Below are 26,946 nucleotides of genomic sequence, written 5' to 3'. Positions count from 1 at the left end.
CTGGAAGCTCAGTTGTCTGTGTTCCCACACTAGAAATCTCTCCAAACATCTTATATTGGCAATTTAGAAAACAGTGCATGAGATCACATTTAACTGCAGAAACAGTGTTCCTTAATTATCTACATTAAGCTTATTCAATACTTCTGTGCTCTATCAGCCAGCCATGCATTTCTGGCTACTCCAAACCATAAGAGCCCATTCTGGCCCCTCTCACCTCCTCTAGACTGAAGAGTACACCTCCTATGGGAGCACCAAAGGCCACAGAGACACCAGCAGCAGCTGCAGCTGAAAGCACCTACAAATCAAGATGTTAAAAGTGAGCATCCTCATAGAAGCATGGGGAGAGAGGCTGGGAGAGGTGGGAACCAGGAAAGGGGATAATATTTTAAATGTAAATACATAACATATCCAATAAAAAGGTAAGCTCTGTGGACTTTAGTATGGGTGGGATGACATAGAGACTCCAAGAATATATGTCCCGTCAGTGGCGGTGGTAGGGAGCTGGCTCACCTCACGCCTCTTGCCTTCATTCTTGCTATACTTGGAGAAAAGGCTGCTGAAGAAGTTGCCACAGCAACATGCCACATGCACCAGTGGCCCCTCTTTCCCAAGGCTCAGGCCAGAGGATACAACCAGCACAAGAGTGACAGTCTTGATTAGAAGAGTCCATTTTCCCAAGTAGCCCCTGATGATAAAGCCACTCAAAATAGTCTTTATCTGCAGCAGAAGACAGAAAGTGAGCAAGAATGAACTACACTGCTCTAGGGCTGGAAAAAATTGCAGTGGCTCTGAACAAGACTCCCTAAATCACAGGGATGGAACGCTATTTCACTTCCTGATTCGACTAGAATTTTGTACCAGTAAATGTTTGTGTCTTATCACAGCAGTCCTGTTATCGAGCCATGGAGACACAAACCTCCAGTGGACACCTGAAACACAGATTGTGTCAAACTGTATATGCATTATATTAAAGTTTAATGTATAAATTAAACCCATTAAGAAATTAACACTAGTAAATAACAAAATAAAACAATTTTAAGAACCAAGATGTGTTTTATGCTTATTTGTTTTTCCAACTAACATTAATGCCTTTTTTCATTTTAATTAGACACACAAAATTTTTGTAATTTGGAGTGTACATTGAAATTACCACAAATTGATTTTTTTTAGATAGAAGTCTCACCCTTACTGGCCTGGAACTCAGTCTCACTACATAGATTAGGCTAGCCTTGAACTTAAAGAAGGTATGTACCACCATGCCCAGGCACTGATAGACTTTTTTTTTTTCAAAAAATAAATATTTTTAGCATACAAAATAATGGACTTCACTATGATATTTCCATGTGTGTAGGTTGTATACTTTGTTCCTGTTGTCTCATATTTTAAAATCTTTGAGTACAGAGAGGGCTACTATCTTGCTCCTTCGCAGACTCGCTTCCTTTTCTCTATGCCAAAAACTGTTTGATTCCTACAAGAGCATTTAAATACTGGCCTAGAATTCAACTGGATGCCAGTATCTATGATGGACTTTGTATACTGAAGTCCACTTCCCCGAGTAGTTCAGTACTTTTCGACCTCTAACCTCCACCACAATGGCCTAAGAAGAGTGAATGTTTAGCACAGTTAGCAACTTCCAAACCTCTGATTAGTTCATAAAATACTAGGTCAGTTAATCAAATTCCTACCCAGTTTTCCCAATTGTATACTATGTTATGGGATAATGTTTTCCTTTGTCAGTGTCATTCACATAACATAAAATGTCTTCTTGTGGACTCTGCCAAGTAAAACAACTTCTCAAACAGCAAACATAATGCTTCTCAACATCATCAGAATCACTTGGAGAACTAGAAAATATTAAGGAGTAGTTCGATGCAGAGGTCTAATCAAGAACTAACTTTCCCAACAGAGATCCAATGTAATTGCCCTGAGATGTAGCCAAGGCAAAGGGAATTTTATAGCCAGATGATTCTAAAATGTTCTGCTCCTGGAAAGAGTAACAAAAACCCCTAACTTCTCGTTCTTTAAGGGTCATGTTTTTTCAGTGCCTCCTTGTACTGTTTATCCTGTCAATGTTGTTGATTTGGGGAGGTTATTAGTGGACTAATCCTCAAATTTTAAAGGGCTGTGTACAGAACTTATTTTTTTTATCTAAGGATGATGATAGAGACCTCTTGTCTTTTAACAAGATAAGGTTAAGGCAGGGTCGAATTATTTAGGCCAAACTGACCTGATTCTCCTGCCTCCACCTCACAAGTGCTGAGATTACAGGTTGGCACCAGGGTCACTCAGACATTAGTCTCTCATTTCTCAATTTGAAGAGGAAAGGGAAAAGACGAGGAGAATAGAAATGGAGAGGGAGATGGAGGGGAGGAGGTATACACATACAAACACACACACACACACACACATACACACACACACACAGAGAGAGAGAGAGAGAGAGAGAGACAGAGACAGAGACAGAGAGAGACAGAAAGAGACAGAGACACAAAAAGAGACAGAGACAAAGACAGAAACAGAAAGACAGAGAAAAATCCCCAAAATATCTGAGTTCCTTCTCACAGAACATATGAGAGAACTTGGAGCTAAAGTCAAACAGTACTTCTTGAACTAGTATTTATTAAGTGGTGATTAATCGGTATTTAGTGGTAGTTGCCCTAATTGAGCCTGTAATCTGGGACTCTCAGACCCCTGGATAGAAGAGATGTCTGATTATGCCTGCCCCAATCTAGCTCTTTTGTGTTGCCTCAAATAAAAATATCTGTATTTTTTGTCAGTTAGTTAATATGGATTTGTACCCCAGGGTACATTATAAAAGCATAATACCACTTAGAAAGTCACAAGCATCCAAATTACCCGAGCCTTTGCCAGCAATGGCATGTGGTGAATTGAACAAAGTAATTGGTATTTTATAATCCTCTAAAATGATTTTCTAAAATTGTCATGATCAAATTAGGCAAACTCATTCCCAGAAGATGCACAAATCTAATTACTTCAATTTGAATTGATAGAGACTGAAGCAAGCAGGACTTCAGTGAGATGTGTTGTAGAGACTCTTAGTAGGTGGTGTTACCCTTAAAAACAATATTCTTTCTGATCAATAAACGTTTGTATGAATGCTCATATTTTGTAAAGAACAGAAATCAGTAAAGAACAAGTTTTGAGAGGATGCAATTTCTTGCCCCGTTGTTGTCAACACTTGTGGCTTTTGGAATTGAGAACTTAAAGAGGAATGTAGGTCTCTCCAAACTCTGACATCCAAGAAACTATGAGTGTTCCTTTTTATGTTATTTGTGTGTATATGTGGTATGCAGGTGCATTCACACAGGTGAATGCATCCATGTAAGTACATACAGAGACTAAGGGAGGATGCTAGGTACCTCCTCTGTCATTCTCTATTTAGTCTTTGAGACAAGATCTCTCACTAAACATGAAGCTTAGTTTACCTGTCTCAGGTAGACTGGCGGGTCAGTGAGTTCCTAGGATCTGCCCATCTTCATTCCATAACGCTGGTGCTATAGGAACGTGGAGCCATGCTTAACTTTTACTTGGTGCTGAATATTCAAATTCAAGCCTTCATGTTTGCATAATAAGCACTCTTACTAACTGAGACATTTCCTTTGCTGAAGTGTTCATCTTCAAAAGTGCTTGACAGAACTTACAGAGTGCATTTATTACACAGGAAAAAAAAAAACAATCTCCAAATTAGCATTTTAAAATTCTTTACACTGGGTATGGTGATGCACATCTGCATTTTCAAATTTTGATAGTGGGTGACGCAGGTCTGTGATCTCAGGCAGGACTCAGAAGAAACAAGTACAATGACTGATGTAGTTCAAGGTCAGCTTGTGCTGGATTGTAATTCCTCACAGAGCTCAATAGTGAGAACCTACCTTAAAATGTTTTGAAAATGAATTTTGCCTTAAATGATCAGAATATTATGGAAGAAAATTCTTAGGAGGATGAGCAATTTTGAAAACCTGCTTTGATCTAGTTTGTAGCTCAACAGCAGAGCACATATTCACATTGTTTTATGATGCTGAGGATGAGCCTGGAGAGTGCTCTGATGTTGAGCTACAAATATAACATACTCTACTAGATCACATGACTCTAGTAAGACATGGTAGCTTTTCTAAGCATCTTAGCCCATACCTTTGCTAATGTGAGGTAGCATGGCTCCAACTCCTACTTTAAGTTAATCTTTACTGTAATCTGGCTTTTGCCAGAGATACCCAAGTCCAGATTAAGGGCTTTGATTTGGCCCACCATAAAATGTACCCCATCTATGAACTGCTGGAGCATGTGAAGAAGCCAGTCTGGCAGATTCAAAGCTATAGTATCTCCACAACATAGGGGAAAAGAAGAATACCCTACAGGAGTCCCAGTGACGATACAGTAGTAATAGTGTAGTGCCAGAGACCTAGAACCAGAGCAATGACTCATTTCAGTGAACATCTACAAATAAAACTGTTTGGACAAAGGGTATACTGTGGGGCACACTGTGACACACACTACAGCTTCCTCAGCAGTTTTGCTTTAAAAACTGGCTTTGTTTTCTTTTGGGCAGGAGGTTGCAAGGGCAGAGATCAAATATGGAGGGATGGGGAAGTGAGTGGGATTTGGGTACATGATGTGAAATTCCCAAAGAATCAATAAAAAGGGCTTTATAAATAATTGTACTTGGCTAAAATGTGTTAAAATGGCAAGCAGCCCACATGTCTTTTACCCAGTAGATAGCTTTGAAAATTCTGTTTCAAAAAGCTGTTTGCCTCCTCATCAGAACCTTCCCTCTTCTCCCTCCACTTCCAATCATCCAATTACATTTCCTGATTAAAGTTAGCACATAGGTTGTTTATTTGAGGCTGCTATATAAATAGAATCATACTTAAGGTATCAGTCCACTTTTTGCATTCCACACTTGACATCACTGTTATGAGTATCATCTTCGTCACATGCCATTTTGTCACATGAGAAACTTGAATGTGCAACTACCAACAATAACGATGTCAACCTTAGAGTCAGTCACATCCATCTCTCAGCAAGTAAAAGCACTTGTGACTCAAGCCTAATGACCTGAGTTCTATCACCAGCACCCAAAGGAAGGTTGAATTAGAAAACTAAGTTCACATAGTTGTCCTCTGACCTCCACTTGTACACACTGGCATGTATAGAGCCTCCCACCCCCATGTACATAACACTGCACATACACAAAGTAATAAAGACTACTTTTAAAAGATATTCACATTGGAGCAAAAAAAAAGTTACAACTTTCTACACTACAAGATCGCCAGCAGAATTACTCATCTCTGGTTCTTGGAAAGGGGACAAGGAATGATCCAGTGTGCAAATTATTGCTGTTTTAGTATCAATAATGACCATCTTCCTGTTTGGGGAAAAGCTTGAGTAAAAGCATGCTTACTAGGAGGGCAGTAAGATCATAAACTCAGACAATAATTACCTATTCTTTTTATTTTCAGAGTCCCTTAGACTTTGACTATCAAATCAAACAGCTGGATCTGCGATAACACTTGCTCTGAAGATGCATAATGGCCACCCATGCTATTCCTTCATCAGAGAAGAATTTAAGCATAATGCAAACTTTATGAATACTCATGGATAGTTTCCCCAAGGAAAAATACAAGGTGAATTTAGAAAAGCGCCTTTAGTTGAACTGACTTATGTGGGAAAACATAAAATGTTCATTTTAATATGTCTCTAATGCCTACCATCTCATACCTCTGCCAGGGTACCATGGCTGCCTATACCTGCTGTGACCACTTTCTGTTGATTTTGGATCTTACCCCACCTTAGTCCTTTCAAGATGAAATTCCTTTAAGCCTCAACTTTGCACAAGCAAACACCAAGGTTTTTCACCAATGAAATATTTATTTCATTGCCATATTTACTTAGGTAGAGGACATTTAAGATGTGTGACACTGTGATACTATTCTTTGCAGGTTTCTCAATTCCTCTGTGCCAGTGTTTTAAGTGTGATAACCCCACTCTGAACCAGTTTTAGTGTGCCATTTTGCATAATGCCATGTGCTTTCAAAGTAAACAGTTTCTTAGAGTAGAATTGGCTATACAGAGGAAACAGAATGCCATGGTGGTTTGATAAAGAATGGTGCTCTCTATAGGCTCATTGGTTTGAATGCTTAGTCATCAGGGAGTGGAACTACTTAGAAGGAATTAGGAGGTGTGGCCTTGTTGGAGGAATTATGTCACTGGGGATGGACTTTGAGGTTTCAGAAGCCTAAGCCAGGCCTAGTAGATCTTGCTCTTCTGGATGTAGAACTTTCAAGTACTTCAACAACCTGCACACCACCATGCCTCCTGCCATGATGAAAATGCACTAAACCTGCCAAAATGTATACAAGCCTCCAATTATGTAATATATGTCAGAGTAACCTGCCAAAAAAATTCAGTACGACACCACAATATATATTTTTCTCACTTTTGTGAAGCAAGTCTATATTGAACTTTACAGTACATCTTCTTCATAATCTTCTACATCTTTGTGTGAACTGTTTAGACAAACATCAGTGTGGGAAGGGACAGCAAAGGGGAAACTAGACTGTGAATGTAGTTAAGTTTGGAGACTGTTACCCTAGCATTTGCAAAGCTATGCATTCAATCCCCAGCAACACATAAAGCCGGCCTGGTAGTGCACGTTTGCAATCCCAGTACCCAAGAAATTGAAGCAGGAGGATAAGTAATTCAATATCATTTTTGGCTACACAGTAAGTTTAAGGACAGCCTGGGATACATGAAACACTGTATCCAAAAATAAATGAACACAATTTTAAAAGCAAGAGGCAAGACAACCCTACTTTCAACATACAACCCTCCTTTCAGACTTACTCTTTCCATTTCTATTCAAGGGACGATGGAAATGCACAGTCTAGAGTTGGCATGTAAGGCAGTTTATGATTTTCTGATTACCAGTTTGCCTGAGATTTTTTTAGGACTCAGCTCTATTACCATCATTCTACCCGGCAGATTCTCCCAGGCTTCAAGGTTGGTTTCAGTGAATGATAGGGTCATTTTCTTGATACATTGGTTACATGAAATTGCTTTTAAAAAACTATGTACAAGAACCATACTGTCACTGGCATATTCCCAGTGTCCAGTATAAAAGCAGAATTCTTGTTTCTAAAGAGTCTTATTACCCTGTCACCATAAAAGAAAAATGTGGCAGAAGCTTCTGAACACCAGTGAATGTTCCCAGTGATACTCCTCCACTATTGTCTGGTTTTTCACATTACATCATAGAGTTACTACTGTAGCACATTTATGTGGATGCTTCATGAACTCAGTTTCTTCAGGCTTTAAGAGTTTATCTTGGCTGACAAGGAAGAGGTCTAATCATTTGAGAAGCTACAGATCAAATCTGATGAATACAGTACTCATTGTGAAGCCACACTGCTAAGTTCAACTCACAGTTTGCCAGCTTAGAGTCTTCTGTGATTTAACTGAACTGGTTTATATTTTAGTTTCCTTAACTACTAATTGAACCTAAAGGGTTTATCTACTAGGCTTATTATGGGGATTAGAGTTGGTACACAGTACTTCATCCACAGCTTACCTCAGGTATGCCAGAGCCACAGGCATATGGTGCAAAGACACGTACGAGGGAGACAGCCAGAAATGCAAACAGCAATGCCCATAGAATGTACATTAAGTAATTCAGAATGTAAGCACTGGCACCCTAGAGATCAGACACAAAACAAAGAAGTATTGAGCCATAGCAAACCTGAACAGTATACCCAACCCCACCATCTCCATCAGAGAAAGTGAAGCTGTGATAGGCTTTCATCCCAGGCATGCAAAAATAAAAGAATCAGTTGTTGCTAGTGCTACAGTCACTACACTACACAAAACAGCATCAGATGTTTTTCCAGGAGCTATTTACACAAACCTTCCAGTGGATGACATCTCAGTAGTAATGGAAAGCACGGATGATTCTGGGTTGTAATCACCACTTGTATGGTAGTTAATAAAAGGTGTGGTGCAGAAAACTCTGCCTGTGAGACTCTTCATGATTTGTTTTGTCTTGTCTGTGGTGGGATGGCCTCTCTTAGCTTTCATTATGGCCACACCCAGACCACAGTGAATAAGTGTCAGTACTGTGTTTAAGAAGGCTGCTTCTCTAAGTGTGGTCCATGGACCAACAACATCAGTATCACCTGGGAGCTTGGCAGAAACATAACCTGTGGGCCCCACCCTAGGGCTGCCAAATCAGATACTTCACACAGGCACATAGCCCAGTGTATTTTAACAAGCCTCTCGAAGATTCTGGCAAGTGCTAACATTTGACAGACACTCACAGAAGAGAGCTATTCATGCATCCTTTACAGAAGAATGTATTGGACTATTTGCTCCAAAGTAGCTGGTGGGAGGATATTTTTCTTTCTGAAACAAACATAGTCTCGGCCCTTTTTCCTTTCTCAAGTTTTCAGCTTCTTTTCGCCATCTGGATTATTCAAGTGAGAGCAAAGGAAATTGAGATCACCTCCCTACCTGTCAGGCCATGACCAGGGCCACATGTGTGCCTACTAAATATAAGGACACGTTCCTGGAGACTGCAGTGCAAGCACATATTTCACACGCTATGTGGTGAGAAATCAGCCCAAAGAATACCTTTCAGCCACTTAAATAAGTACTTTTTGGAGGCTAAAAATAACTTCCCACTCTTCTAAAGAGTAATTCTTTGAAACAAAAAATAAATCTTACAACCAGTTGAAGATAGGCACCTCTGTTTCCCCTGGAACACATACTGCAAGTAGGAGAAAAGATGGCAGCCAGCCAGTCGCATCTGCCAACACCCATCTACCCAAGTAAAGAATTTCTTTTTGGACATAGTGGTGAGAATTGAGAATGTGTGAGATTTCAAGATCTCTCTCTATTTCTGAGATGTGAAAGAAGAGGTAAAATGACAAAGTGTGCGCCAAATGTCTTCCATTTCAGTGGTGAAAATCAGTCAAAAGAAACAAGGAATGAAGGAGAAGTTCAAATAGATCACAAATATCCTCTAAGAATACTGTAGCTGTAACTGTCTTCCCAGTACCCCTAATGTGAAGCTTGATACCTAGCTTCCCTCAGCTCACTTTCTGATCCTTCAGTGACCCTTCTCCTCCATATTTTGAGTCAGACCCTCACTATGTAGACCAGGATGGTCTCAAACTCATAGAGATCCACCTGCCTCTGCCTCTGTCTCCCTCCTGAGTACTGGGATTTAAAGGGATTTATCACCACACCTGGCTCATTAGTGACTTGTGGATTCATTTGGATGCTAACCTTTCCCTGATCTAAGATACTGAAGGTAAGTACTAGATCTATAGCTCACTCATGCCCGAGACATGCTTTTCACAGAAGCATCCCCTGATTAGATCAGAAGAAAATAATTGATGGGCTGTCATAGAAACCACTGTGAGAAACCTCTCTTCAAACTAAGATAGTTACAATGAGAACAGGTACTAGCAAGTGATTGAAAGAAGGTAGGCATATCACGCTCCTCATATACTGCTCATAGGAATGCACAACAGTATATCCAATTTGAAAACATCCTATTAAACTTTCAGTGGTTAACTCTAGAGGTCAATTCTCACCCTAAATCCAAGAGAAATGAAATATATGCCCCCACCTTGAATGCAGATGCTCATGGTGACATCTTTCAGGCCAAAAAGAAGCAACACATGTTCATCAAATACTATCCAGCCTATGCATGCAAGAGAGTATCATAGAGCAATGAAAAGAAAGGAAATGCTTACTTATGCTGTTACGTGAGGAAACTTAGAAAATAATATGTTAAGTGATAAAAATAATCCACGCTGTACATGGGCTCATTTAACTGAACTACCTATAAGGGAAATCTATAGAGGCAGAAAAAACATCAGCAGTTGTTGCTTGTGGCTATCAATCAGTGAGTCCTGGATTAGTTCAGACAGGTTTGTTGTTTTTTGTTTGTTTTGTTTTGTTTGTTTTTCATTGTTATTGTGGGGGGTTTTTGATGGAGGAGGGTTATGCATGAAAATATTCTAAAATCACGTGATCATTACATCGTTCTGTGACTGTGACAAAAGCCACTGAATTCTACTTTCTGTGGCAGAATCTCATCAACTGTAAACTGGTTCCCTGAAACAGATAATATCTTTTCTTCTACCTTGAAACATGAAAATCAACTCCATTTCTTTGGATAAGAAAAAGGGAAATGCACCAGCAGTGATGGCCCCATGCCTAAAATCCCAGAACTTGGGAAGCAGAAGCCGAAGAATTACTGTGAGTTTCGGGCCAGAGTGGGCTATAGCCTATAGGGTGAGACCATGTCTGAAAAAAAATTAGAAAGGAGAGAGGGGAATAGGGAAAGAGGGAAAAGTCCGATAAAGTAAGGGGGAGGAAAAGGGTTTCATGGAATATACCTATAACATTCATGAAAGTGAGCAAGAGTTTTTCACATGGATTCTGAGCAGTGGCAGAGCGCGATGAAAGCAAGTGGAAACACTATTAGGTGAGAGATTATTATCTGAAGGTGAAATCATGAGTGTGAAGAAACTGGGGATGATGATGGTCCTCAGGCAGGATACTGCACGGATAATAACATACCTCTGACTGGCTCAGAAGAAGCTCTGACCACTTCTGCCACAAGGGACACTTGTCTCTGTCCTCAAAGGTCGTCTCGTTGGAGGTCCAGCAACATTGCTCATGGCTGTACCAGAATGCAGACAGACAGACCCCCTCCTTGAGGTCCGTCATCCAGTCAACGGCAAGATCAATGACTCCAGCCAAGGTACCTAGGAAAAGAATGAATAGTGGAGAACTGCCACATGGGGAGGAGATGATACTCTCAAAGCTGAAGACACATCCATGACATGATACTGCCACTTAATCCAACAGCTGCTTTCATTTACCTAGAAGTCATCTGAGAACTTGGTATAAGCCTGGCAGTGGGAAGCTCAAAGAACCACAAAGGCCTTAGCAGGGCTCACATCAGGTAGGAAAGCTATGTGAGGGCAGACAGAAGTTCAAGATTTACTCATCTCTTTCCAAGGTTTTTAAGTTGCCAATATTCATCTTGAAAAATTATCTTCAGGTTAGCAAGATAGTTCCGAAATAGGATTGCTTCTATGCAAGCATGAGGAACTAAGTTCATATCCCAGCACTTACATAAAACCTGTGTATGACCATGTGTGCCTAAGCCTCCAGTGTTGAGGGAGGGAAGCAACTAGAAGATACTGGATGTATACTGGACTGGCAGCCCAGCCAAAAACCAAAACCAAGCAACCAAAGAAACAAAAACAAGCAGAGCTTTATGTGCTGTGAGAGATCCTGTCTGGAGGGACTATGGTAGAAATAAACACAGGAAGAGATCCTTATCTGACCTCCAAATATGTGTATACAGGTAAATGCACCCACACACATACACACCACACACATATAATACACATCACATGCACTAGATACACAAGCAAATAAACAGCTCTTCCCTCCGATGGTTCCTTCTCACCAATATTTAAGTCACACCTAGTCCACATTCCCCTCCTGACACTGTCCTCCATATTCCTTTCTCTCCACTTCCCCTCAGTCCAGTTCATTGCTTTCTTCCACTAGGAATGCAGTAGCCCGTACCAAGTCCTTATTTCCCAGAACAGGCCATGCAACATACAACCAAAATGCCTACTTCCTTTGTGCGAGTGAAACTTTATCTCGGCATAGCCACACTAGCAGGGAGACTGTGGCTATTCTCCCTGCTAAAGAGGCAGAGTTGAACAGCATAGACAGAAACTACACAGATCTGAAAACCCTTATTTTTCTAGCCATTGATAGAAAAGAAGGTTGCCAATCCTAGATGTAACCTTCGTGACAACACTTGAAACTGCTGAGCACTCCATTTGTCCACAGACTTATCCTCTCATGGCTTCTACAATATTTAATCTCTCCTGTTTCCTCCTCACAATCAGACTTCCTGTCTCTCTTGATCTTTCCTACTCCTCCACCCAGCTTTATAAAGAGGATATTTCCTCAAAGCTTGTTCCTAAATTCTTTTCTTCTTCTATACCATGCTTTCTTTCCTGACAGTCTTATTTGTATCCACCTTGCTACTGAGCTCTAAAGGTACACTGTGACCCACAGAATCCTGCCCTCAGTATCAGAGAGAGAGAGAGAGAGAGAGAGAGAGAGAGAGACAGAGACAGAGACAGAGACAGAGAGGGGGATAGAGTGTGTGTGTGTGTGTGTGTGTGTGTGTGTGTGTGTGTGTGTGTGTGTGTGTGTGTTTCCACTAGTGGGGAAAGGGTTTTGTCATCTAGTTTTTGTACCACAATTAGTGTCAGGCCAGACATCTGGACCTGAGTCCACTTCAAAAGACACACATATTGTACAACTTCATTTATATGGGAAGTTAAGAACAGACAACATGGAAAGGAAATAGACTGGCAAAGGTTCAGATTTTTCCATAGCTAAAAATACAAATGATATTAAGGTAAAAATGATAGAAATGTTCTAAAATTGGTCATGATGATAATTGCACTGACTCTCTAAATGTACTAAATGTACACTTTAAATGGGTTAATTGTGTAATATGTGTAGTATAATACATCTAAGCTATTTTATACACACACACACACACACACACACACAAACACACACAGAGAGAGGAGGGGGGTTGAGGAAGAAGTTCAAGGAAAGAAAGATGTGTTTTTTAGAGAAGTGATCAAACAAATTTCAAGTGGAAAGTGACATTTAAACAAGATTTGATGATCACCCTCAAAGCCATCATTTTTTAACTGTTCAGTCACATTAGTCTTCCTCCTCTGCCTACACCCTTTGTTTTGTGAGCCATGTTGGCTTTAATCTGTGGTGCAACAGCGCCCCTTTGTGGTAACTTCTGATAAATTAGTTATTCAGAGGATATGTGTGTTTCCTTATGAGGAACCAAGGACAGGAAGTTGGGCATCTGAGCCCTTCCACCATCAGAGCCACAGGAAAATGATACTACCTTCTAGATCTCCCTCCAATATTCATCCAAATCCAAAGGACAAAGGAGGGGCCTGTCTCCAAAGCCTCTTTTTTCTGCACCTTCCCACATTTCTACTGTGTCCACAGAACCAGTTGCACATTGGTATCATGAAGGAAAAAGAGAAGGTCTTTACCCAGCATCAGGGTGTTTTATCCAGGAAGGCTATTTAATAGAAATCTTCATAACCTCCTAAAAAGAAATTAAGTTCAGCCAATAACTGCCATGAAGAGCCAAGGATCTATCTCCACAAAATGGCACTGAGATTATGACAGCAGAAAACAAAAAGCCTCTAAGAGCCAGAACAGTGTGTAGTCTAGATGCAACTATCCTGGAATCACCTTACATTCTGTGGGTGGAGACCATTACTTTGAAAGTCTTGGCATGTTTAATGACGAATTTCCAGGCTTTCTAGCAATAGGAAAAGCACATGTGGTGCTTGATGCTTGCAGATTATAAAGCTTCTGTATTTTGTAACCACACACATAGCCAGGTATAACAGAATATAAACTGTGTGCTTTCTGTAAAAAATTCAGGGTGGTCATAAACCTGTTCAGGATATGGACAAGGTCAAGCAACACTGTTAATTACAACTCTTCAGAAGCCCACACTTGTTTTGTGTGCCTTCTTTGCTTTGGTCTTTGGTGTCACAGTTGAGATTGGGCCCTTGCCTTAGTCTCAGTGGTTCAAGAAGTGAATACCTTTCATTGTGTACTGGCTGGTTTTATGTCAACTTGACACAAGCTGGAGGTATCACAGAGAAAGGCGCCTCAGTTGAGGAAAGGCCTCCATGAGATTCAGCTGTAAGGCATTTTCTCAACTAGTGATAGGGGGGGGGAGGGCCCAGCCCATTGTGGGTGGTGCCATCCCTGGGTTGGTAGACCTGGGTTCTATAAGAAAGCAAGCTGAGCAAGCCAGAGGAAGCAAGCCAGTAAGTAACATCCCTCCATGGCCTCTGCATCAGCTCCTGCTTCCTGACCTGCTTGAGTTCCAGTCCTGACTTCCTCTGGTGATGAACAGCGATATGGAAGTGTAAGCTGAATAAGTCCTTTTCTCCCCAACTTTCTCCTTGGTCATGATGTTTTGTGCATAGAATAGAAACTCTGACTTAAGACACATTAAAATGAAAAATGAATATTCCACAGTTTCATTGTCTCCCAAAAGGTATGGAGTTTGGGGCCACTGGAAACACCACACACATACCTGCCAGCAGCCCGATGAGGAGCATCACCACCCATCCTGACCATGCGTCCAACAGGCTCTTGATGAACTCCCAAATTGACTCCTTACTTTTGCTGGTTATCTGACAATCAAGGACAGACAGCAACTGATCAGAACACATTTTCCAGCTCATGCTTCTGAAGTCAAAGTAGATTCCTCAAGAAACAAAGGGACTGAGAAGATGAATATAATGAAGCCACTAAATTCCCAGTCACACTGTTCATGCAGCAATACAGCACAATGATCAAATGGCCTTTCTAGTTCATGGGGTTATAAGGATGCAACACAGGATCAGTTTTCCCCTCACATGGATGTTAGATCATCAAAGAGCAAATCGGATTCAGCACGGACTTTATTTAAGAGTCTAAACTCTTAGAGACCATTACGGCATCTTTATATCATGCCTCTTTCCCTCCCCATTCTGGGGAAACCCTACACTCCTCCTCTGACATCATCACACCCACCTTTCTTTGGTTCCCTATTTCATCTCTGTCTGACTCTGACTCCCACCTGCCTCCCTCTGTACCCGGAATATGTACCCTGACTTTTCTAAGAACCTGCTTCCATCCCTATTCTCATTTTAAGTGCCCAGGTCACCTTGTCAGTGTCTCAAGCTTCACCAGACATTTGCATGCTAGGAGTCTCTCACTCTCCAAGGTGAGCCCTACCTGCATGCTGAGCTATGCAGTATGCTGTATCCCATCACCTGCTGCAAGACAGTCCCCACTCCCCTTCCTACTCATTAGCAAAAGCATCACATTGTCTGACAAGAGCTTACTGTTTTGTGACTCTACCCCCTCCTGTAAAGCTCCCCATGGCTTGACCCTGATCCCATCTCCATTCTTTTTATAGCAAGAACTCCTTCTTCCTCTTGACCATGCTTCCAAGGTTCCTATTTTTTTTCTCTCTGCAGCAAATATTTACAGTCCTCTGTGGCCATCACCATGTCTTCCCTAGGGCCCACTTATTCATTCCTAACATGGTCCCATAGCCCATTCTTCTAGGATTATCTCCATTCATCTTTTCCTGAGAAGCCTTCAACAAACCCAGAACTCTCCAGATTATTTCATGCCTCTGTGACTTTATAAAATCCCACTCCTGATATTTAGGAACTTCTCCCCATCTCTGATGTCCAACCTCTTGGTCACACCCTTTCTGAAAAAGTCTCCTTTAGTCATTCTTTCTAAATAAGCCCATGGCCTTTGTTATAGAACTGCATTTTGTCCCATCCCAGTATACTGAATGCCAGCTAGATGTATGGCAGCACAGTGACACTCTAGCTTTCCCCCCACACACATCTCAACATAATATAACAAGCATTCAATATAACACACACTTGAAAATAATCACCTCTATCTTCAAGGATATGAGAATGAGCCCTCCCACAAAAAAAAAAAAAAAAAAAAAAAAAAAACAGCAGCTTCAAACTCAAGTCTCATGAAGGTGTCAGGGGCAAGATGTAGTTGAAACATTTCTGGCTCTGGGGTCCCCTTGTTGCTTGCACTGGTCATATTTCTACTCAGGGTACCTGCTATTGTCTCTGCTTCCCTACTAGCTCTTCCCCTCTGTGCAACCAATTTGCCATACATAGCCTCAGGCTCAGATCCTAACCTAAAGATGGAAGCCTTGTGGAACTATTGGTAACGAGCCCTTTAGCATAGTACCACCTACCTTTCTATGTCTGTCAGTGTCCCGGGACTTTTCCCTCAGCCAGTCTATGGTGTGGAAGTCTTCATAGGTCCCCACATCAGGGAAGGGCTCATCAAGGAAGTCCATTAGGTTCCCAGAGGCACTCATGGCTCCTGCACTGACCGTGCTAGTTACTCCTGGAAGAGAAGTCCACCTGTTAAAAATGCAAACAGGGCTCGAGTATAGCTCAGGACAGAGTGTCTGCATAGCATGCATGAAGGGCTTCAATTCCCAGCTCCAAAAAGAAACAAAGTAAGCATGACCACAACAAGGTTATGGCAGCATAATCCAAGAAGTCTCTTCTTTACTTTAATCTCCCTCCCTCCCTCCCTCACTCACTCACTCCCTCCCTCCCTCCCTCCCTCCCTCTCTCTCCCCACCTTTCCTTCCCACTGTATTTGGGCATGTGCGTGGGCTTGTGCACGTTCGTGTGGGGGGGTGTGGGGGTGTGAATCTTTTACATGTTAGGCAAGTGTTCTACCACTGATTCCTTTTATGTGTTTGTTTGAAGACAGAGTCCCATTTAGCTCAGACTGGCCTTGAACTCTTTATGTCCCAGAGAAGTACTGGGACTCCTGATCCTCTTACTTCTGCCTTTTGGGCACTAGGATAACAAGCATATACCATCATTCCCTGCTTCAACTTTTTTTTTTACATAACTAAAAATATTATTTCCACACCAGTATCTTTGCTGTATGGAATATGTTCTCACTTCACCCTTATTATTCTCCAGTTATCTGTTGCAAAGTCATCTTAAAAGGTGAATGAGGAAGTACCAAATAACTGCCCTCAAAAGAATCCTGCAAGCGTTTCTCACAACTCCTTTATCAACGTATCAACATGCCATCGTTATAAAGACATATTATTTCATATACTTACTCAGTACACCTGAACACAGCCAGATGCACCACTGCTGAGGCCTGATCAAAATGTCTTTATCAGGCATATTTTCTCCACAAAACACATCCCAAACAATGCTCTAGCACATAGGAACATAGCTAGTACGATAGTGCAGTATTTCAAGGACACTTTAAACCACCAAACTACCAACAAAAGGAGCATCAGTTTGTTTCGAACATGGAACATAATAAAACAGGAAAAGGCCACTTGCTGTCAATATGACTAAGGAAACACGAAAGTTGGTTATTGTCTGTGACCACGGCTGGCAGATGTGCTTCTGTTGACTGGAACTTTTCACCATTCTACACAATTGCCAAGACTGAATTTAAAGCACCACTACTAACTTGGTGCTATAGTTTGGTTCTTAGATGTCCTTTAAAAGTCCTTGTATTGCATACTTTATCCTCAAGGTGGCGCTATTGACAGGTATTGAAATCTTGAAGCAGTGGAGCTGAGAGGAGGGATGGGGAGTGGTGATAATGTGTGTGCCCACAAAGAGGAGTTTGGGGACCGCAGTTCCTTCTCTTCGCTCCCCTCTCATGTACTGGCCATGAAAAGTCTGTTCCACTACAAAATTGTGCCATAACATAAACTCATACACTGTCAGCAGAAACCCAAAACAAGGTGGCTAACTGATCACAAATTTGAAACCTTGAAAACCATCAACTCAATGAGCCTTTCTTCTTTTTAAGTTGACTACATCGGATATTTTGTTAATGTGGCTAAGCTGAAGTGAATGTATGGTGGCAAATTTCAGGGAATAGGCAAATTTGCAAATACAGTTCCCAAATAAGTATGAGTTACTTTCTTCCCCTCTTCTACAAAATAACAGAGACAGACTGGCAAATAATAGTAACCAAAATCATTGGTTCTCCCCATAGACAAAAGAAGTAATCAGCCTCTATGGTTGTCATCAGAGGCAATCAAATGTATAACAGAGCAAGCCTTTCATTCACTTCACACATGACAAGGCAATCAGTAGGTGGCAGCATCCCTCTTCAACAGGAGGGCCACCCCAGATACCAACAATGCTATAGGACAGACCACTATCAGCCAAGAACTGTTCCCAGGCCCCTGGGCAAGTAGCTCTGGGACCAGATACCCACTTTAAGTCTTTATTAAAACACAGTCAAAACAGGTCCTGCTGCTGGGGCAATAAAAGACTTGAATGTCTTAGATAACAATTCCATTACAAATGTTCAGGCTCCCCAGGCCTGGAATCTAGTCTATCATAAACCTCCCATGTTCTGCCACCCTCGGAGCTTCATTTGCAGATCACATCGAGACCAATTTGAGGCACAAAAGAATTTTGTCACAGGACTTGTACAAAGATAAGAGCCTGGAATATGCATCAAATAAAATTTACTTTGGCAAAAAGTATGGAAATTTGAATGCTTGGATGAAGACCACAAAGTCTTGAAATCAATGATTAAAATACTGAAGGTGGTTATGAAAATATTTGATGCAGTCCTCTCTCATTGCTGTACATATTAATGTATTTTGAGGACTCAACCATGTCCTGATGAAACTGCACTTTAATCAGCTAGAAACGTCATTATCAACAAAATGGGGTAATGACCTTACAAACAATAAAATGGCCACAGTGATTGATTTATTGACCGTCTGTGCAACTCAGCTGCTTTAAACCTTTCTCAAAGTTTTATTTCTGAGCTGTGCCAAGTTGAAAACTACTCCTGCTGATGAGTACCCAGGGAAGAATCATGCTGCATAAGTCAGTAGCAACCAATAACATAACCAGGACTATGAAGGAGTGAATAAAATTAGAAAACAGGGAATGCATTCTATTTTTTTTCAAAACAAGATGGTCAGAATTTCTTGTTATATCTCTGACAATGAAAAAAAAAAGATGACAGTCTGTAAACACACAGTAAGATGTCTCATCAGAAAACAAGCACAAAACAAACAAAAAAACTTCAGTTGGTGAAAGAATTGCAGAGATTTGACCTGCTATGAAAGAAAGTCAGTGCCAGACAGAGTGGCTGGTGCTTCTAATCCCAGCACTTGGAACATGAGGCTGAAAGACTGTCCTGAGTTCAAGATCAGACTGATCTACAGACTTAGACATATCTCAAAGTATGTGTGGGGTGACTGTCTGAAATTTAACTACAGTAGCTACTCCAGGTTACAGTGCTTGAATGAAAAATAGGCACTCCAAAGAATAAATTCATCAGCAACTTCTCATTTGGGGAAGAACTGGGTATGTGTAGGTGTGTATAGGCACATGTTAGGGTTTTTTTTTCCTTTGCCACCCACCTTGATTGAAAAAGTATCTATTATTTACCCCTTTTTATACCAGGCTAGCAGACCCACCAGCTTCCAAGGATTCCCCTGTTTCAATCTTATCTCAACATAGGATTTCTGAAATTCTACATAAATGTGTTACTATAGTTTTACATGGGTTCTGAAGACCTGAATTCAAGTCCTATGATCACATGACAAGAGTTTTACCCACTGACCCATCTCCATAGCCCGTCTATCTGTGGACATTCCTGGAGCTTGTATGAGCGTTAGACCCAGAATTAGTAGAGGAAAGTAAACATCATCTAATTAACTGAGTTCATGTTGCCTCTCAAGGACCCCTAAAAGAATTGCTGATGTCTCTCCTGAGATTGTAGTTAAAGGACAAAAAGAGAGGTTCAGGAAGAGTGTAAACAAAAACAACATGGGTGAGAAAAATGAAAAAAAAAAAACTCTATTTGGGATCCAGTGGGATGGCACAAATGAAGGAGTAACTTGAGACTAGACAGATAGGGAGCAGCAAGAAGAAAGTATGTGTGTGACTTGGATCAACTCCACGAGAAACGAACTGATCTTCTCTCTCAGCTCAGAGTGGTGAATGTCGAAGGAACCCTGAACAAATGGTTATTTGCACCTAAGAAGGGCTCATTGTGTTTTTCACTTATTTTTCTTCCTTCTCCCCAACAGGGACATATTTGCTGGCAGATGACAGCTCTGCTTATAACCTTGAGGGCATTGTTTCAAAAGACAACCTCCTACAGTCTGAACCCAAGGTTCCTTGCTGACCCCTGTCACGGAGATCAAGTCTCTGCAAACTGCGCCTTACAGAAAAATTCAAGCCACTTCGCTTTGTAAACAAAGCTTAATCAGCATAGAGTCAAGCCCACTTGGAGTCTGGAAAATGAAGACTGGTGAAGTTAGCTCTGTAGATAGGAAAAGCAATTCCAGTGGTGAAGGGGATTGAAGCAGCAATGGATGACAATGCCCAGCAGAGATAGGATGGAATTGAATTTTTGATAGCTCATCCTGGCTGTATTCTGCCTGAGAAGATAACATCTCTCCTACACAACCATTATTTACCTACAAAGGGACTTTGGAAAATATTCAGGACACCTAGGTCTTTTATCTAATCCTTAAAGCAAGAAAGTATCTGTAAGACAGTCTCAGCATGAAGCTCCCAAGAGGCCAGGATCAAAGTCTTCAACAGCAGCCGATAACAGACCCCCTTCCCATAAATGCAATTCACCAGAGCCCAACAAAGACAAGCATGTGTTAGCAGTGATAGCATCAATGATACTATTTAGGACTTTGATGTTGAAAGCTACTCTGAATGGGCCGGCTCACCCTCAGAACAGGGATCTGTATCATTTAAAGGAAACCCAGACAGTGTATAGTTGGGTGTTGGTAAAGATGTAATGGATTCGAGAGATGAAAGAAAGCAGGAAATCACTTGGATAAAGATCAACAAGGATAATCAAGGCTCCTACTAAGTATAAAGGAATATACCACCCTGAACTAAATGGTGGCTCTGAGCATATCTACCCCCAAATGCCATTCCTTTGAATGTGCTGCTCCTCTCCTTTGAATAGCTTATCCTCTGCCTGTAAAGTCCTGGTTTAGTTTGTAGAGGTTTTTTTTTTTTTTCCTGCATCTTCACATCTATAGAGATTGCATTAGTTTCCCCAGAGAGAGAGCTGGGGCACCCTGCTTACCCATTTCAAAGACTTCCTTATCAGAACTCCTGAGTACACCAAAGCCATCCCGAACTTCTCATTTTACTGTGATCTTCTGTAGTGAAAGACTTACTCATTTTCACCTCTCTGTGGCTGGGCCTGGAGTGCAGTCTGTTCAATACCCTTCCCTGAATTAATTCAACCGTATGTATTATTTCTGGACCCCCCCGGGGGGGGGCAACAAAATCCATTGGACTTTTTGCAACCACCACAAATAGCAAAGAAGTTTTAACATTATCCTAAATGAAAAAGAGACAGAGGGGAGAGGAGAAAATGAAGTAATTGGAAGATACATAGACAAAAAAATGTGCAAAACAATGAGCAAGTTTTTCCTAGTTCCTGTGCAATCCAGGGAAATCTAGACCAGTGTCCTTAGGGGCATGCTTAACATTGCTCTGAGGGCATGGGTCATTCAGACCAAAATGTCAGAAGCCACCAGTATCACTCCAAAGAAACCTTTGACTGTGCCTACTGTCAATAGAAGTCCCAGTTATACAAATTATAGACAAAAATTAACCTCCAAAACCCTAGTACAGCCCGTATTTGACTTAATATAGCAGCATTTGCATGTGCAAGAAAGCTCCTCAGCCGTTTTCAGTTGAGCACTCTCCTTTTGGCTGATCGGCTCTCTGTCCCTGGAAAAATTAAATTTTGAAGCAAGGGAAATGAAGTTTGGTCCCCTGCATGTGCTGTCTCATAAGGTTCTGCCCAGGCTTTTAGCTCTGTGCCAGTTTCTTCACATCCCTTAGGTAGAGAAACAAGACTTCCCCTTATGTGCATGTGAGGATAAATAAAGTAAGGCATTATTAATAAATCACTCAAACCAGCACGGTGATACTACACTTTTTAAACTGTAAAACCCATATGATATATTTCTTTTGAGAAGTACTTGTGGGAGAAGAAATAGGCCACTGACCTCTCTTTACTCTGAAGGATAGAGTTTGGAAACATGCAAACAATGTACCAAGTCTTCAAGTTCCTGGCTGATTTTACTTCCACCCTGCTGTGGGATTATGAAAAATGTCCTCCTGATTTCTATGGACATTAGTTTTCTCATCCATTAAAAATGTGCAGTGTGAGATTCTTTTCAGATCTGGAATTCTGTGACTCTGGTTTTAGAACTGTGCTCAGTGGCTTGAACACATATTATTGGTCAGAAGGGGCTTAAAAGTCATGCTTTCTTTGAGTCTTTAGGACATTCTTCAGTCTTTAGGACATTCTAGTCTATATTCATTTTTTCCAGGAGAAAGCAGAATTTGTCTGGACTTAAGGACCCAGACTTCCCATGGTTCACCACTAGAAGTATTATGTGAGCTCAAAGTGAAGGAAGAGGTGATGCTAGAAATGGTAATAGTGCAAGACAGGTAAGCAGCCCCATTAGCTTTGCACAGTTCTTTCGAACATGTTTGTTTCTAGAAGTCAGAGAGTGAACATTGGACAGGACTCATTAAATAGGATCCCCAATGTTTCTTGAGAACTTGAGTCCACCAGAAGAGCGCTGTGAACAAGAAAACATGCCACTAACTTGCTCAGAGAAAGCAAGAAAACTAGGGATGGTAACTTGGACTAAGATGGTCTAAGATGAATAGCAGGGAGGTGGGTATGGGGGAAGGGAGACTGGGAGCAGCTAGACTCCAACTATTTTGGGTGAGGGGGGTAGAAGGAACCTTTGACCTTTGACTAGGATTCCAGGAAAGTAGCTCAAGAAGCACAGCTTTGGGTCGAGTGGACCAGGTTCTTTAGCCCCAAACAGCTAGGTTTAATATAATATCGTCTGTGTCCCTTTTCCTTCTGATACTACTAGAAGGAACTATGAAGAAAGCTCAATGAAGTGACTGCCATTCAAGACTGAGATCAGAACCCATGAAAAAACAAGATGGGTAACACCTGTGATCTCAGCACTGGGGAAACAGGAATTAGTTGTGTCACTGTCACCATAACCAAAAACTCTGTAGGTTTCAAAACATGATGGCTTACACAGAAACAAGTACCTCATTTTATCACTGTTAGCCCTGGGATTTGACTAAACAGAAAATAGTTCTCACTAGAGATTGTTCGGGAAGCGATAGTCAGCAGGGCCTGGAGTCATGTTAAGGCTTGCTCACTCCTGTTTCTCTGCCTGGCTTGGAAGTCCTCAACAAATGAGGATGGGAATGGCTGAAGCTCCACATGACACCTTCATGTGGCCTCTCCAAGGTGTGACTGTGTCCTGAGAGAGACCAGGCAGAGGGCGTGCCATTTCACCTCCCCTAGCTTCAGAAGTCGGGCAGTGGCCCTCTTGTCACATACTGTGGTTGTTGCAAACGCACACCAAGGTCAAATGGGAAAAAAATAGATTACAATCCTGCTGGGGGAATGCTGGGTCTCTAGAAAACCCCCTGGAATCCAGAAATAGTGTTATGGCTATTTTTTAAAAAATGGAACTGATCATTCAAGTTACAAAAATCTTCACAAATGCAGAAAGATACCCAGAAGAAAATAAGGATTATTTGTGATCATCTTAGGTTGTAAATCACTATTATATGTTGCTATATTTTTCATAAGTATATTTTTAAACACATGGATGGCTGGTATTGTATGTAGTTCAGTGGTAAAGCACTTGCCAACATGCTTGGGGTCTTAAGTTCAAACATCAAGTACTACTTCATTCTTGAGACAGGATCTCATACAGACCAAGTCAGCCTCCAGCTTATATAGCTGAAGATGCCACTGAACATTTGATGCCCCTGCCTCCACATCCCCAGCGCTGGGATGGCATGTGCCCACTACCACTACCAGTTTTCAGGGCACTAGGGATAGAACTCAGGGCTTGATGCATGTTAAACAAGCATTCTACCAGCTGAGTTCCTGTCCCCAGCCCAAGATAAATTTTTAATATACGATTCCCTCTGTATTTTGAGATTTCTTCCTGAAAAGTAGCACTATTAGGACCCTAGAACAGTGCTGCCTGAGTTTCAACTCAACTGGGACACTTCCCAGTGGTATGATTGTAGGCAAGTTGCTGAGCCGTACCTGGCCTCAGTCTCCCCATCTATGAAACAAGAGATTGTAGCAGTACTTTCCTCATGGTATTACTACGACTGCATGAAGTCTCTGGCTGACAGATAGCACCACCGAATCCCAGACTTCATTTCAGATTGAGGAAACTGGGGTGATTCAATGGTGCTTTTCAAGGGGCCTCCTATGGTTGCCTTTACCAAGGATCAGTGAGGTCACTAAAACAGGAATCTATGCCAGACTTTTCAAATCTCTTTTTCCTAAAATACCATTAAAGTATTTGCATTTATTAGAGACTGGTTCCCTTCCAAACTGAATTTCCTCTATTCAAAGTGGACAAACCACTGAGAGATTTATGCGAATTCCCGAGCTAGCTATGTGACCTCCAGTGACCTGCCCAAACATGTGACGCCGAGATTGAAAGTTAATACCTACTCCTTTCACCCTCTCATGGACAAGCAAACATTTATTCATTAATCAGAATGGTTCGTCTGTGCCTCAGATAATGTTTAGGCCTTTGGGACGTTCCAGAAATTTCAGAGCTATCTTCCCTGCCATTTGGATTTAGTTAGTAGTACAGAGAAGACAATCCTAAAATACATATTCTTTGATGGCAGCAAAATTCAAATGGAGATAATCTGTGTGATTGTCTCAAATCCTCAAAAGTAAGCATCATTGTCTTACCACCTCCAAGTGAGGACTGAGCAGTATAACACAAAAGAGACTGATAACCATTTATAAAAAGATGCCTATCACGGGTGCTGGCGGTGCATGCCTTTAATCTTAGCACTTAGGAGGCAAAGGCAGATAGATGGATCTCAGAGCTCAAGGTCAGCCTGGTCTACACAGGGAGTTCCAGGACAGCCAGGAATACACACACACACACACACACACACACACACACACACACACACACACACACAAACCCTCAAAAAAAAAAAGAAACAAGCAGAAATGTACCTGCAATTGGATATAACACGTATATCTGTAATTTTAGCATTGTGAGGCTAAGGCAGGAGGACTGCTGCAAGCTCAAGGCCATCCTGGTCTACAGAGCAAGTTCCAGTGCTGTTTAGAGCAAGACTGCCCCAAAAGAAAAGAGAGAGGGAGAAAGGGAGGAAAAGAGACAGGGTGGAAGGAAAAAAGAAAGGAAACTAAAAGAAAGGAAAAAGAACATTTACAAGTAAGTAATGGGGCCTTGCAGCAACCAGCAAGAAGTTAACAGTCCTTGCTCACGAATGGCAATGCAGAGCAGTAGCCAACTGTAAGTCTCACTGTTTTCTCTTCAGACGAAAGAAAATAAGAGGTCAGGGAAGTGGAACCAATCACGGAAAAGTCCAAGGAAGATACTGATTTTACTATGACATTTTAATTTGCCTTGTATTTCTGAGAACTAGAATTTGAGTGGTCCCTTTTAACTGAATTCTAGAAGCTGCTTTGCAGTGCTCTATCAGCCTGGACCCAAGGGGTGAATTAGGATAACCTGGTGGAAGAGCCAGTCCCTTCAGCTGTGTTGATGAGCTAGGTGACTGTCACTTTAAAACATCTGCATTCTGACCTATATAAACTCACAAAGGGCTATGGAGCACGAATCTGTTTTAAACATAGTTTATAATAATTGAAATATTATAAAGTTTGAATTTATGCTTGAGTACATTCCAAGACTTGTATAATCACCATTACTATCAGTCTCCTCTAAATGTAACCTCACAGCTATTAGCAGTCCCTCTTTAGTCCCCTATTTTCTGTCTATGAATCTACATATTCTACAATACTTTCCCTAAATGAAGTCATCTGATACGTGGCTTTTTGTGGCGAGTTCTTTTCACCTAGCCCAACATCTGCAAGATCCAGCTACAGAATACCATGTATTAGCATTCAATTCCTTTTTATTTCGAAATGATACCTCACTATATCAAGATATCACATTTGGTTTCTTTGTATCTCCTGACAAAAGATTTGGATGGTTTCTACTTTGGGACTGTTATGAATAATGCTATTGTAAGTATGGCATAAAGCCTTTGTGTGCATCTTTTCATGTCTCTTGCATATATGCTTAAGAGTGAAGTTGCTAGGACAGAAGGGAACTTTATATTTAACATTCTGAGGACTTGCCATACCGACGCCTCTCTCTCCCCCATTCCCTCCACCTGCTTTTCTTTTTCTTTCCTTTCGAGTGCTGGTAGATTGATTTGAGGTTCTCATGCATACTAAGCATGTGTTCTACCACTAAACTACACCCCAAAGCTTGAAATCATTTACAAAAATAGAAAAAAAATTAGGGTTGTGAAGATGGCTTAGTCAGTAAAGTGCTTGCTGTGCACAGAGAACCTAAATTTAACCCCTAGCCCCCACCCAAAGAATAGAAAAAGCAGAACGTAACAATATACTTGTAACCCCAGCACTGGGGAGGCAGGCAAGGGAGGATGTCTGCTGCTCACTGTCCAGCCTCCCTAGCTGACTTTCTGAACCCAAGGTTCAATGAGAAACCCCGTCTCAAAAACCAATGTGGATAGAAACTGAAGAAGATATCCAACATCAGTCTCTGGCCGCCAGATGTGTAAACACAAATAAATACATAAAATACACAATTATGAGAATACAACTTAAAAAGCAACTCACCTGCCCTCTTTCAAAGGGAACCAGTACTGAAGACAAAAATAGCATGTGCCTAGCCTGCCTCCCATTATACCCCCCATCCTTAACTCCTGCTAAGGTGAAGTTTACAGTACATGCTACTTCTGATTATCTGCGTGCAAGCTTTCCACTAATTTCCACTTCCTTGCATTCTAAATTGTGCTATAATGTCTATCTACATTGTCGAACATAATTACTATATGTTCAACCTCTTTGTTTTATAACCCAGAGGGCCAATGTTTTTTTGCTCCAGGGCCAGAGTGAAAATGTTTGAAACATTGTGAGCCATGTGGTTGATGTTAGGTTTATTTGACTCCTGTTATCATTCAAAAGTAGCAAAAGACCTGACATGTTCACAGCCAAGGCTCTGGTTCAATAAAACCGTATTTACGGTCACTGAAATTCAAATTTCATATATTCTTCCTGTGTCACAAAATATTGGGGAGCTCAAAAATAAAAAATTGTAAAAATCATTTGAGTTCAAAAACAGTAAAATAC

The 26,946-nt window shown here is 41.2% G+C and overlaps 1 protein-coding gene across 3 annotated transcripts in view; it reads right to left on the bottom strand.

Moving 5' to 3' along the window:
• CLCN4 (chloride voltage-gated channel 4) overlaps positions 1–26,946 on the bottom strand; it is a 62,264-nt gene that overhangs the window by 20,356 nt on the left and 14,962 nt on the right. For 2 of the 3 annotated variants that reach the window (XM_080909988.1, XM_080909989.1), the window contains exons 3-8: positions 15,905–16,076; positions 14,216–14,315; positions 10,603–10,790; positions 7,586–7,708; positions 511–717; positions 215–295 (exon numbers count right to left, since the gene is read on the bottom strand). In XM_080909988.1, the coding sequence (XP_080766114.1) occupies positions 215–295; positions 511–717; positions 7,586–7,708; positions 10,603–10,790; positions 14,216–14,315; positions 15,905–16,076 (871 nt within the window). The remainder of the gene's footprint in view (positions 1–214; positions 296–510; positions 718–7,585; positions 7,709–10,602; positions 10,791–14,215; positions 14,316–15,904; positions 16,077–26,946) is intronic. The other variant, XM_080909990.1, reaches the window with a different exon arrangement.

This window comes from Micromys minutus (assembly GCF_963924665.1).
Source record: "Micromys minutus genome assembly, chromosome: X".
Lineage (NCBI taxonomy): Eukaryota > Metazoa > Chordata > Mammalia > Rodentia > Muridae > Micromys > Micromys minutus.
The sequence above is the reverse complement of the archived record's forward strand: the minus strand, read 5'-3'. Positions and strand labels throughout refer to the sequence as shown.